The sequence below is a fragment of the Euwallacea fornicatus genome, chromosome 7 (genome assembly GCF_040115645.1).
Source record: "Euwallacea fornicatus isolate EFF26 chromosome 7, ASM4011564v1, whole genome shotgun sequence".
NCBI lineage: Eukaryota > Metazoa > Arthropoda > Insecta > Coleoptera > Curculionidae > Euwallacea > Euwallacea fornicatus.
The window spans coordinates 828,683-843,477 of NC_089547.1; the positions used below are offsets into that span (position 1 = coordinate 828,683).

At 38.2% G+C, this 14,795-nt stretch overlaps 1 protein-coding gene across 2 annotated transcripts in view; it reads left to right on the forward strand.

The window, feature by feature from the left end:
• The window catches only part of CngA (Cyclic nucleotide-gated ion channel subunit A), a 47,811-nt gene that overhangs the window by 30,224 nt on the left and 2,792 nt on the right, over positions 1-14,795 (forward strand). The window contains exons 1-8 of one of the 2 annotated variants that reach the window (XM_066283569.1): positions 243-390; positions 451-690; positions 5,871-6,033; positions 9,323-9,658; positions 9,714-9,914; positions 12,452-12,578; positions 12,629-12,815; positions 12,870-13,013. In XM_066283569.1, coding sequence (XP_066139666.1) covers positions 343-390; positions 451-690; positions 5,871-6,033; positions 9,323-9,658; positions 9,714-9,914; positions 12,452-12,578; positions 12,629-12,815; positions 12,870-13,013 — 1,446 coding nt within the window. In that variant the 5' untranslated portion in view covers positions 243-342. Of the gene's footprint in view, positions 1-242; positions 391-450; positions 691-5,870; positions 6,034-9,322; positions 9,659-9,713; positions 9,915-12,451; positions 12,579-12,628; positions 12,816-12,869; positions 13,014-14,795 lie in introns of those variants that run through there. The other variant, XM_066283568.1, reaches the window with a different exon arrangement.

Sequence of the window (14,795 nt, forward strand, 5' to 3'; positions counted from 1 at the left end):
GTGAAAAATGGCGTCGGGTGTTGTAAAATATGGCAAATTTATTTCGTTCGTTTTAATCCGTCGGGAATGAGAAAAATACCCCGGCGCGTATGAAAAATGAGTTTTGACCACAATTGTCGTCCTGAAGTCCAGATTTCAGAAGGTTACAACAACAATAAAATGTCCATCCATATGGAGAATATTAAAATTTTTATTGCTTCCTTAACGGCTCCTCAGTTCCATGTTTGGACGAATGAATTAGTTGAGTTGATAATTGCAAACTAATCGCGGACCCACACAGTGACGGTCCCTACGTCGTGACACTCGTTTATATTTTTAAAAAATGGTATCGGATCAACAATCATGGTGCATGTTAAAATTAGGATAACCGAAGTTCCATCGCGAGGGCAGGTGCGGTCTCTATAACTTACTTTAAAGAGGTCAGTAACTACTTTATTTCATCCTCGGCAGGACAACTCCCAACAACGTCGGCTACTCTCCGTGGTAAGGGGGCGGCTGAGGCGGGTGGCAGCATCCCTCCAGGCAGCCGTTCGCTTCCGCAGGTTCTCCAGAAGGGGCACAACCGCCCCCGACTGGTTCGTCGATAGGAGCCACCAAGAGGAGGGGCCGGATGCCACCGAAGAGGCGTCGGGCAACGGCTGCTGGGGTCTCCGAGTAGTGTTCGATCCGGCCCTGCCCATTTATTATAAAGTAAGTGCGATTTTATGGTCTTGGTAAGCTCGATCGAATTTACGGTCTTTATCATCGGGGCCGTTTTCTCCCGCTTTAGGCTGTAACCGAAGGGTTTTCCGCAGTAATGTAAAGTGAAACGACCTCGAATAATGGCCCCTTTTTTAACAATTAATTTTCGGCACGAGGTTAAGATATAAACCGAGTGAAAATCAGTTTTAAATCGATTTCAGCTTGAATATAAATTTTTCAAACTTCGAATAATGGGAAAATGCAATGTTAACACCTGACAACTCAGTGCTTTACCGATATGTAAACTTTGTTGCCATGTCTCTTCGTCAGTCGTCGTAAGCTTTGTTTTCCTAAAATTACTGAAATTTCCAGCACATTTCCTAATATGGCAACGTCGGCTTACATAGAAAGTGGTGCGACTTAATCCATGTGTACTCTCTTATTTGCTACTATTAACTTTTAAATCAGGGAATATCTGCTCGACGATGAAATATGGCAGTGCTGTTTCAGAAGGATGTCTGTGATAATTAATGTTTTGTATTCAAATGGGGTCGCATGACCACTTAAAAATAATAATATTAATCATAGAAATAGATCGTGGATAACTCGACTGCCTTACCGCTGGCGCACCCACTGAAAGCAGCTCAACCACCTGTATTTACTTATTTGTATTATCAGATAATGAAAGAGAGCTAAAGTAAAGGATAAAACAGTCAATTCACCTGGGTTTCCATCAACGATACTATCGGCGTTGCTTTGGTCTGATTAGATCAAAGTGCCGCGACCGAGTGGCCTTTCTATGATAAATATACGTTCGGTGCTACAACCAAAAATAAAAGAAACATAGGAAATTGGTCAACGTCGCCTTACATTTGAGGAAATGCAATTATTTGTTGTCGCTTCGTTTCATCTCCCGACACCATATTTTTATCAGTTTGCAATGTTATCAAATCTGCCCTAGAAAAATCTGAATCGATAATCATAGTGCTTTGAAATTGTCGCGCAATTTTAGGGCAATACCCATTAATGAAATTTAGGAGGAAAAAAATACGAGTGCACGCAGTTAACGAGCATTTTTCTGATTTTTCTGTGCGCATTCTTGTCATATTGGTCTAAAATTATTTAAAATTTGCGACGCATGGAAAATTTCAAGAACCAAATGCTACGTATTATTGACATTTTTTTGACATTGACGGAAATTTAATGGCGACCAAAGTTGCTGTCAGAACTTTGACGTAATGTGACAGCTGCATCTTGATTTTTTTATTTCTACCGTCACTCTAATGTGTCGTTTTGCCACATGTGTTTTCTTGTAAATTCACGAGAAAGTCGTGTCAGTAGGATACAGTAATGTCACCGTGTAAGAAAATACAAGACTAGTTTCTGCCGATCTGACCAATCGAAAGGCGTTGCTCTGTTAACACCCACTCAGATACTCACAGAAGTTTATTTCAATGAAATTTTACTATTTAAATTTGGAACACATCATCTGTCTGTCAGTCTATCAGTCCCCAAATAATTTTTCCCCATTGGAGTTAAAACGGTTAATGCTCGATGCTCCCTCGTTTTTCGCGAAATTAGGTTTAATCTCTGTAAACGTGCTCATGTTGTGCATGCGAATATACGGGCGAAGGAGGAAGGGGGAGAAGATTATAAATGGGAGGTCCTGACGTGACACGTTGAGTAATGCTCCCTATACAGTTCCCCATAGATAAATAGCCCTATGAATAGCCAAATGCGGTGTTTGCCCTCTCTGGAGCGTTAGCAGGCAGAGCAAAAGCCTGGCTGTAATTTTCATATATTAAGCAAAACCCTTGTCTATTCAATTTAAATAAGCCAGCAGTAGTCAGGAGCAGGGAAAAGATGCGTTAATGTGGACTTTAAACTTTACTTTGAAATGGCCAATGTATGAGTCATTTATGACATTTGTCAATTGTCACTAAGTACTTCATATTATCGAAAAGGGGAGTTTTGGGAACTACGACTCACTTATGACATTTGTCAATTATACTTGATAATGGCTTCTTATCGAAAAAAGAGACAGTGTTGGCACTGATGTCACTAGTTTATGGCTAGCAAACGATAAGTGATGCCTACATGATCAGCGACTTTATTGTAAGGGGAGCGAATGGAGTAGCTTTCCTCAATGAAGCCAATGTCTACATGTTCCTGACTGATGTGTCTCTGGACATGTGCGACCTTTAAAAAGGTGGCAAAAGCTTCAATCTCTTCTTCATCCACAATAAACTCTCTACGTATTATATTTTGAATTCAATCCATTCAACGTCGTTCGACCCCAACAATCGCGTCTGTATGTTCGTATCTTTTCCTGGATTATTACCGTCATTGCATTAAGACGGAGTCTGTCTACATTCCATCTAAAGGTCTGCGACCTTTTATGGATTTTATTTGTGAATTTGATCAAATTGATGATACCTGAAGGCAAATCCTAAGGTGGTTTATTGGCCACTTTCCTATCCAATGAACGATGTTGTTGTTGATTCATGTTTATTGCGATTTCCACATCCACATCTACGGGAGTGCTTACTTGATTCGAACTAATACTACAATATTTGATGATGATGATGATGATGATGGCTCGAAATAATTTTGGAAAACGTTGAATCTACAGGCAACCGAAAGGTAAAGATACTTCAAGTCAAACGGTGAAGATTGGAGAAAACATGCCTCATCTGAAATTTGACGTTTTCGCATAAACACAGGGTGTTGAAACTTAAAATTTGTATTGATTTTTTGCCATTATTGTGAATTAATCTAGGTTAGACAGGTGAACATTTGTAAAAGTATATTTCCTTAGGTGAGGAATAAAATACGTGTCGCAATTTCCGTGTTGCTAACAGAGGACGCCACTTACGGCCAACTTTACAGAATTTACAGTTAATAATTTTTCACGCTGTATATCTGAAATGAAATTTAATTCAAAGTCTGAAGGAACAATCGTTTTTCCATTAATTATGTATTCTTGTTTCATTTCAATATCTCGATTCGTTTTCAACAAAAATCTATTCGACGAAGGTTTAAATCTGATAACATGCGAAATTAAAAGTGAAACAAACCAACAAACAAGTATATTTGATTCTCTAAAACATGTAATTCATCACCTAAGAAAGCAACTTTACTAATTTTCCATTGTTTAACATAGTTATTTTCACGATAATTACAAAAAAATGAATTAAAAATTTAACTTTCAACATCCTGTATATAGGTTTTTTATTATTCTACGCATAAATATAATATTAGTTTGCTATATAAATTACATTCGAAAAATGCTTGATTAAATCAACACAGGGTGTTGAAATTTCATATTTTTTTCAATTTATTTTTCATAACTCCTAAAGTTTTCAAGATATTTAACTCAAATTTGGAGTATATGTTAAAAGTATAATTAGACGGGATGTCCTTCGCATTATTACCTTGTGATGAGGAACTGGCTAAACGCACACAGATAAGTAGAATATCCATAAAGACGGGTAGAAAATTAAGGACTAATTGCTTGGCTTTCTTGACCGCCCGATCTAACACTTCCAGATTTTTACGTTTGGCATGGAGGAAAATGTGTACTTCACCTATGTAAACTCTCAAGAAGAACTTGTAAGGTGAATAAGAAATTGTGCGGTTAGAATAACTGCTTAGAATTTGAGAGATGTTCGACGGCCCTTACGGCGACGTTCTAATTTATGTGTGGAACGTAACGACGAGCATTTCGTACAATTTCTTTAATAATTATTATTTTTTATATTGATTTAAATTACTTCGTTATCGAATAAATTATCGCTGTTCAATTTATTCTGCATTTGAAATCACTGTTGTCCTCTTGTCTACTATTATTTTTTATTTCGCTTTGCTAGAAATCCACTTTACTCTTAAATCGTCAATAAATAAATTTTTATTCACGTTTACAACGGAGTAGTGTGTCAGAAAATTTCCTGTCAGTAGAATATCAGAAACCAACCCAACAAACCAGACTTCGCCATTTTGCAAATCACTGAAAAACGACAACAGACACTAAAACACTAAAGTGGTCAAAACACATAAACGTTTCTAAAATGAACGGGGAATATAAATTTATAAAATTTAATGCTATGCGATGCACCACAAAAAAGTTTTAAGCGCTAAAATGGGTCATAAACCTAAAAAATATCACATTGTGTAGATTTGCACCATTACCAAGTATTATCTAATCATATAGACTCTAAAGAGTAATTTATCCTCAGAACTTGAGCCAAATATCTAAAAAGTTTTAGGAGCTATAAAAGCTAAATTGGAAAAAATATAAAACTTCAACCCCCAGTATTTCTTTAACAAAGCATTTCTCGAGTACAGTTTATGTAGCAAACTAAAACTATTTTCATACGTGGAACACGTGGTTAAAATCCTGCTACAAAAAATACGGACACTCTGTATGCACGAAATTATCAACTTTCGGATAAGGCAAGTGTTGTCCAACCGTGACCGTTGGACACGTAGTATATCCAGCTGTCCGTTCTCTCATTCTGAATGAATCACCCTGTATATATGCTCCGCTTGAAGTTTCGATAAAAATATATGAGGAGGAGATAGCCCAAGAGGGCGCGAAATTATCGGAGCTAAGGGCGTTATTTGTTAAGCCTCATATAGACTTGTTTGCCCCCTTGTAACAAAATATTGTTCCACGCTTCGAGCGTTGCAATGTGGACCACTCTACAAGTGAAACATTACCGCAAACATGTTTCGGGACGCGGAGCCCCGCGCTCGCTGGGAATCCATCCAGGATTTCCACGGTAGTGGTCTTCACTACTTGAACGCTCATGAAACTTCATGGAAATGTTGCCATCTCCACTTAATTATTTACTTTTTTGATATGTAATGTATTAATGAATTATTTAATCTGGTGCCGATATAGCAATTCGGGCTTATCTAACTTATTATTCGCCTCCCTGTTTGTCTTTAATCGAATTTGATAGGCAGTTAATAAGCCTCATAATAAATACGGCACATTGATAGCGGATTAGCCTTATTCCTGCCCAAGTAACTATGATGATGAGTGGCACTTTCACTTTTAAAGCTCACTTAAGGAAATTTTATCGAGCCGGCTTGATCGTGTCCATTCTTCATGTGAAAGAGGTGGGTGGGCCCCCTTAAAGGTGGCCCTTCGTGCAACCACCACTTATAACCAACCGATATTTTAGTGGCTCATTGTGGTGTCCCTGGCGGTGCTCTACAACGTGGTCTTCGTCCTTGGCAGGGCCGTCTTCTGGGAGCTCAACAACAACGTTCCCACTTTGTGGTGGTCGCTGGACTACCTGTGTGACGCAATCTACATGCTGGACACCCTGGTGCACGCACACGAAGGTGAGTGAACATAAAAACATGGACATTAGAGCGAATTAATCAAGCCTCAATTCAATTAAGTCATTCGGATAGCGTGCCGGGGGTTGTTTGTCCGGGCAAATATCACTTAACCGGGGCAAATAGAGGCTAATTAGGGCCCATTCGGTTTTTCCCAGACGCCGCTCGTAACTCTTATTGGGTTTGACACTTACGGCAAGGCTTTTGTTTCCTCCCGGTTATCCTTCCAATCGATACAGGGACGGATTTAATTGTAACTTTGAAATAATTGACGATAATGGAAAGTTGATCCAATTTGCACAGAATTTCATTAGTTTATTTTTAGTATGAATAAGAAGATAGATCCAGAACTAACCGACATCACACTTAATGAAAAACGTTTTTGGAAAATATTACATTATTTCTCAACATGTTTTCCCAGCGTGGTTCTATAACTTTTACACCCTGTTTACACTAAGAAGCGTCGAATGTTTCAAAATTGGCATCGAACTCTTTATTATTCGCAAATCGCTTTTCACCGAGTCATTTTCTCAAGTTTGGAAATACAAAATAATCCGAGGGGACTAAATCTGGCGAATAGGATGGACGAGGAAAAAGTTCGAAACCAAGTTGATTGATTTTGACCATCGTGATGACGGAAGTGTGGATGGGTCCGTTAGCTTGATGCAACAAGACTGTTCTTCGTCAAATGCGGTCGCTGTTTCCACATTTCTCAACGCTGCAATAAATTTGTTTAATATTGTCCGTTTATTGTCTTTTTTTAGGGAGATAAATAATAAAAATTATCCCATGTAATAAAAAAAAACGAACGCTATCGCCTTTCCTGCAGTTTTCGAGTATAATTTTGTAGATTTTTACTACAATTTCTGGAATGGTCAGATCTGGAATGTCGATAGGTTCGCGCGGAGTTCGAGTTGGCAGCTCGCACGACCACGTTTCAACTCTGCCACCCCATATTTTACTCTTGTTAATGAGGGGCCAGATGCTCCCAGAGAAGAATCTAACTCCGATTTGCTGTTGGATGAACTAAAACCTTTTAAATAAAAGTACTGAAACGTATTGATGACCAATTTTTTCCACGTTCACAAAATGGTTCCAAAACAAACACAAATCGACGGAGCACCCTGAAAGTTTACAGACAAGCTTTTTTAAGTTTAGGCCTTTATGAAATAGGAAAGTGTTTAATAAAAAATATCGTCATCTGTATGTTAGGTCGGGTATTTCTGGGACTATTTTCGTAGCAAGTCTGAGCCGGCACCATCATAAGCAGCAAGAGATGGAAAAGTTGCGCGGCCGAAAATCAATTTTGAGCAGAATTAAATTTCATCTAAACTAGCAAAAATCATTTATAGGGAACACTTACACTCACATAGAGAGTGAGCTTCTTTCCGTTAGATCTGATTAGATTTATCGTTAAAGGACCTGAAACGGTCCTGGTCCGCGACCTGCAAGATCCATTGTGTCTTAATATTTATGATAGCCCATCTAGCAAAAGGTTTTACAGGCGAGGTCAGTAATTTCGTCGAGAAAAGTAACATCCCTTGCTTTCGAGTAAAGTACATGCAATACATTTTCTGTGACTTACTAAATTTGATAACATCAAGAAAATAAGAAAATTATTAGTATATTTATTTTATTTTTTATTTGTTTTTATGGCTGTCTTGATAAATAATATTGTTTGTAACTATAACATAAACTTGTCTGAAATTGTTAATAAATGTTATTTTTTTATGAAATTAGATGCGTCCCCGTTTTAAACAAATATGAATTCAGTGGCGTGCCTATTTTCCCCAGAAAACGTCCCAATTCGTTTTTCCGCTTTTTGATATAGAAAAGAAGTTACAGGAACCCTTGGTTGAGTGAGTTAGAAAATAATTTTTACAGCCTAAATAGAGCTTTTGTCTCCCTCTTTTGAGCCTTGGTTCTTTGAAATCAAATTATAAATGCAAAAATTCCAAGGGTGTTTCTTTCTTAAATGGATCGTACTGAACATAAAATATGCGATTTTTATTTTGCCCAGTCAGCAACATTTTAAACCACTGTATCTCAATGCAAGTTTGTTTCTAACCCGTTTTTTGTATGACTGACTGTGACGAATAATGTCTGTAATATTTAGATAAATTATACATTCAATGGAGTAATCTATAGATTAGTTCTTGGGAGAAACAGCTAAACGTATCGTAAAAAAACGCAATACAAACTGAGTTAAATAGTATGAAAGCAACAAAAAAAAACACCAGTTTATGACAAGAAAAGAATTTGTTTCCGATTTTGCGTTCACAGTTTTTGGTTAAAAAATAAGAATAATAACAAAAAATAAAAGAATAAATAAATAAATATAAACAAAAATTATTTGTGGGCACAAAATCGTAAAAAAATCAAAGTCCTATCACGCATAAGTCTTATCATCGTTTACGTATTATTTAATTCAGTTCGGATCGCATATTTTACGATATTTATACCTGTTCCTCTCAAATAATGATGGACAAATTTGAAATCGCATCACACCACTGTATGTATAATAGTTTTGACAGACCTCGAATTTGAGATGTCACATGACCCCTGGTGTCTTAAAATTTTTAAAATGTTTGCTGTGATGCGCTGAAGAGTGAAGTTCTGGGGTTGATTTTTATATAAAAATTCACCCCCCTCAAAAGCTGTTTTGACATATTTTGGAAATTTTCCAAAAAGCTCTTGTTTTTGAAAGTTACGGAGGTCAAGTTTTCCACGGATGACTCTGTGTGTATGACCTTTTCGTAATGTGAGCAACTTCGCACACCTGCGCATTTAGGACGTCCCAATGATGTGCTCTGCCGAAGTGACCAAGGCATCCCGAATGCAGGGCTCCAGTTGGGATAAAAAAATGTGTTAATTAATGGTCCCCTTTCGGTTAATAACATTTTCCCCCAGCAAGAAATCTTGATATTCGTACCTTTTCCGGTGTAACGGCCATGTCGAAAGAAACAAAATCCAGCCGCCGTGTTGCCACTATTTACCTCAATTTTTCATTGCACTGACAGCAGAAAGAAAAAAAAAATTTTCAAGGAAAAAAATTGCGCAGCTATGAGGAAAATAAATATTTAGCCAGCGTTCGCTCGGGCTAATTTTTTACCGAGCGCACCGAGGGGAAAGCCACCAGAAGTGATATTTTCCCGGAACAATTTTCTTAAAGTGTTGGCAAACACACCGCAACGTGCACGTAAAAAAAAGCCAATCCCCTGTTTGTTTTTTGCCTATCCCCTCTTATTTAACCTCGTAATTACATTGTTTTTATTGTGGTCGGTGCCGTAAGGCTACTTGGAGCAAGGCCTCTTGGTAACGGATCCCAAGAAGCTGCGCGCACACTATCTCCAATCCAAATCCTGGAAAACGGACCTGTTGGCGGTACTTCCCACCGACCTAGCCTATTACTGGTGGCCGCCCTTGGACTGTATCGTCCAAGTGCCGTGTAGTGTGATAGTGCGCCTAAACAGACTGTTCAAACTACCCCGTCTCTGGGAGTGGTTCGAACGGACCGAAACGGACACCAACTACCCCAATGTGTTCAGGATTTGCAAAGTGGTACTCGCGATCCTGGTGCTCATCCATTGGAATGCGTGCCTTTATTTCGCCATCAGTTACGCCATCGGTAAGGAGAACAAACGCCACTGGTGGCGTTTCCACGTACTCTTTTCTTTAATCAGGTTTCGGTACTGACAACTGGGTCTACAACCTGGACGGACCAAAGAACTCGACCTTGGCGCGCCAATATATTTACAGTTTTTACTGGTCGACACTGACTCTCACCACCATCGGGGAAACCCCGGTGCCGGAGAACGATGCCGAGTACCTCTTCGTTGTGGCCGATTTCTTGGCCGGAGTTTTAATTTTCGCTACGATCGTCGGTAAGTAGACAATTTCTCGTTACGTGCGGCCTGAAGGTAAATTAATCTGAGGCGCTAGGGATCGATCTCGGTTTAAGCCCCCGGGATTTAGCGTGTCACGTGCTATTGACGTTTTAACGTTCGGTTTAACCACTCGTCCGTAATGAAAGGTGTTTTAAACCACCACTCGGAGACAGTGACGGCTCGTCGACGAAATTAATTGTGACGACCTCTCATAAACATATGGAAAATTACGAATAAAAATGCTGTGCACGTTTTACATAGCTTTAAGTTTATAAATAAAATTCAAGGTGCTTAATACACCCATATTTTGTAATTTGCATTAACATACGTCCCTGATAAACCCTACGTAACTGCAGCATTAAGCACTTGACAGCAATAGAGCACTGACCTCCCTTTGTTTTAAAAAAAACACTGAGAGTTTTCGAACGATGTTAAAGGCTATTCAATTGCAGATAATAGTCGGCATTTCGGTCAACAGCCGTCTAGCCGCAACGGCTGCGATTTTATTTTTCATGTTTATTTTTCGATTTAGTGACATTGTAATTGCAACTAGTGCAGAAAATAGCTTCCCTTTATTTAAATACACTATGCTGCTTGACAAGTGATGAGAAAAGCACAGCAGTTACCGTTATAGGGTATTCGATCGCTAAAGATGAAAACGATGCTTTCGGTTGAAGTGAAGTACCTTTTCAACAATATACGGATAGCGTCAATCGCTCGCATTGAATTGAAATAGAAACATTTAAAATGCTTTAAGTTAAACCTCAAAACAATTTCGCACCTCATTTTTACTGCGCACCACTTGGTGTTTCAAAAATTGGGGAGGACACTTGTCAACTGCTTAGGCCCCGTTTCAACCAAACGTTCTTTACTTTTTCTTTCGTTGAAAACACACAGAGATTATTCGGAACACGAAAGTGTCTTCCTGTTATTAGAATGAGAAAAGTACACTTTGCGCACGCATGTCTAGCGATCTCATCAGCAGTTCGCGATCAGCTATTTTCCAGTTGCTTTAGTAGTGTCTTTAGTTGTGGTTTCTAAAGCTCATTTGAAAAACAGAGTTTCCAAGTTTTATCGAATAGAAACATTACTGAAAGAGGGTTCCTGCTTCTGGAGGATGTCCGAGCCTTATAATTTTGCCCAAACCACAATTCTTCTTGGATTTTAATCGAATCGAAAGACGCAATTTCATACTGTCGTTATTTCTGTCACGGCACATATTCGTTAGGTTTTAATCTGTTCGGGCGTTTGTTGACGAAACTATTCCATTTAAACGATAACGATAGAAATTTATGAATGGTAATGTTCAACAAAAATGGCGCAATCGATTTATTTGTAAAAAAGTTTTTCAGAGTTGTAAAACAAAGACATCAAATTTGATGACACCCTGTATAAGACGAATCGATGGATTAAATTTTTTATTAAAACTGAAAGAACCCGAAGATTTTGTTTTGTATGCATTCGCGTAATATGGTCCCTAAAGACATCCCCAGACGCAAAACCTATGGTGGAAAGAACCACACCCTAAGTGACATATTAAAGTTAATAGAGTTAGGTAAAATACATATAGTTTGTAGTTTGAATCTTTGCATGTGCGTCGTACATCCGAATCGTATGCATCAAAGCGATGCAACATCAACATAAAATATGATCAGAGGCGGTCCGATTTTTTTTGGATTGAAACGAAAAAGTTGGTGTAACAAAGGGAGGTAAAGAACGACGGGATGAAAAACTATTAATTTATAAACTAAACATCCGAAAACGTTTGATTTCGACAAGAGGCTGTCCTGCTCACAAGGACCCTGCAGTGCGGAAATTCTCAAATCTAAATTTCCCTAGTCGACTAATTAGTGGATTTGGGAATATTCAGTAGTCCGTTTAGATCACCTGATTCAGCTCCACGTGATGTCTTCCTCTGGGGTTAAAAAAAATTACAATATGAGTAAGATCGGGCACTAGATTTAACAGGATTGCGGCAAAAAATCTTTGGTGCCGGTCAATCAATTACGCCGAACACTAAATAATGTTCGTAGGGAATTCTATGATCATCTCGGGTATTGTTCAGCATGAAGGGGTTGTTGATTTAAGCACTTTCTATAAACCTCTTTTTTAGAAAATATAAATTTTTCTGTACCTTCGGTCTTTAATGTCAAAAATTTTAATTTATTATATAAAATAGAATGTACTCACGTAATTTGCAGCCTCCAAAATCAAGGAGAACTACATCTACCTTCAGATTAAGGTGTACCGCTTGTGAGTGAACCACGCTAGTTGATCGTTAACAATGGAGAGGGAAACCGTTGTCTGTCTCCCTCGCACTCCTCAATCGCCTATTTACCTCTTGCTTGCACTTACTAAACTCCATGTGCATAACAGCCAAAAAGGCAGTGTATCTTTAATATGGAGCTTAGTCTTTTAATTTTATTTTTTACGAAATTCTTTAAAGATAAAAGAATTTTGAGATAATAACGAGCAATTTTGTCGTTTGTATTAATAGATTATTAGTTTTGGTGTTGGATCATTTTCGGTTTAAGGCAACATTGGCTCTATGATTTCCAACATGAACGTTGCCAGAGTAGATTTCCAGAACAGGATGGATGGCGTGAAGCAGTACATGGCCTTCCGGAAGGTGGGCCGGGAATTGGAAGCGCGCGTTATACGGTGTGTTGAACCTTGTGTTTAATGCAAGAAAACTAAATAATCTCTTGCAGATGGTTCGCTTACACGTGGCAGGAGAGTGGAGCTTTAGATGAGGAACGGGTCCTTTCGGCGCTTCCAGACAAGCTCAAAGCCGAGATTGCCATTCGCGTCCATCTAGAGACATTGCGTAAGGTGCGCATTTTCCAAGACTGCGAGCCTGGTCTCTTGGAGGCTCTGGTGCTGAAGCTGAGGCTGCAGGTTGTAATTGATCTTCAAATCCATTTTACAGCTACTTACAGCAGTTATTTGCAGGTGTTCTCTCCAGGCGACTACATATGTCGAAAAGGTGATGTGGGGAAAGAGATGTATATCGTGAAACGAGGGAGGCTGCAGGTAGTTGCAGATGATGGGTTCACTGTCTTGGCGACGCTGGGAGCAGGCAGTGTCTTCGGAGAGGTAAAGATCGTCCGTAGAACAGTACTCCCTAAAGAAGGGAGATAGAAAGGGGGTACCAAAAGGTTGCATGATATTAAGTGAAAAGTGATAGGCTTTGCTCTTTCGTTGGGGTTGCTCCTTCACCCACAAAGAAAGTAGACATTTTCGTTTCAATTTTTCTACCTGAGGGTAACGTTGTGCCAGTCAAAACGAGAAAGTTGCCCTATGGAATTGGTAAAATCCTTTTCGAATCCGTGTCATGTTGTTTTTCCGATCCATGTGTCTTAAAAAAAAAACACTATAAAAATTTTGAAATGTCTCATAGTTTTTGGTAACATCTTTGCGTCACTGTTTTATAAAATAAAATATTAAATAAACGAACTAGTAAGTATTAGCTAAAGTCGATAATGTAAAAAGTGTTATCTGTCATTGACCGAAAATGTCTTCAGTAGGATCCCAAAATTCGTCTTTATATACACTCATAAGAATAAATCAAAAGTTACAGTTCCCATCTAGAATAGAATAGAATGATAATCAAATCAAGCTACACCTCGGAGCCTCTGATTCTCTCACTTCAACTATCCCCGCCTTCTCAATTAATCCTTATTGTGCTATATTCAAATTATTATTGTAAGACCCTCAATATATATATATGTATATACAACCGGATAACTTTCTTAGTAGTCAATCGGTACAGGATGCACACCAAATTGAGATCTACTGCTCGTTAAGAATAGCTCTGATTTTATTGTATTTATTTTTAAAGCGATTGAGGAAACGAGTTTTGCAATTTCAACATTCCCAGCTGCATATGCTCCGTTTTATATCGAGTGTTTCATCGGGATTTTATCACAAATACTACAAACATATAGTTTGATATGAGCAAAATGACATGTTTTCTTTTTCTTTTCTCGAACAACGAATTTTCGAACTCAATGTTCTATATTCGATTTGCGACTTCGCCAAGGGTCTTAAACCGACGTTGCAAAACTTCCAAGTGGTACGCTTCTGATTTAAATCGGATGGCTTTTGAAATTTTTGCATATATACTATAATACCTTAAAGTTGGAAATCACCAAATGAAATGTCTATCCTAGATCGCACTCCTTCGCGACATTTTTTTGAGGATTTTTGTGACTTAGTGCTTTGCATAACTTCGACATGCAGCTTGAGATGGTAGGTCGAAAATCTCATTTAGTACGCCTCTGATCTAAATCTTATATCTTCAGGGATTAATTCAAATTAAAACAGTTTTATAAAGATAATCCTAGAAGCACCCGATACAACACTTAACGAAAAAAGAAATTGGAAAGTATTATATTGTTTCTCAACACAGTCTCCTTTGAGATTGATACACTTTTCCCAGCGATGATCTATAACTTCTATATCCTGTTTATTGTAGGAAGCTTCGAATGTTTTAAAATAGACATCAAACTCGGACTTTATCCCTTCATTATTGGCAAATCTCTTTCCATCGGGCCATTTTTTCAAGTTTGGAAATAGAAAATAATCCAAGAGGGCTACATTTGGCGAATAGGGTTAGTGAGGAAAAAGTTCGGATCCAAGATGATTGATTTTGACCATTGAGATGACGAAAGTGTTGAATGATGCGTTGTCTTGATAAAACAAGACTTTCTTTTTCTCCAAATGCAGCTGCTTTTTCCTTCTTTCTTCACTCAAATGCTGCTATAAATTTGTATAATATTCTCCGCTTATTCTTTATCTTTTAGAGAGATAGTCAATAAAAATTATCTTATGTGCCTCCTAAAAAACTGACACCATTACCTTTCCTGCGAATGAAAC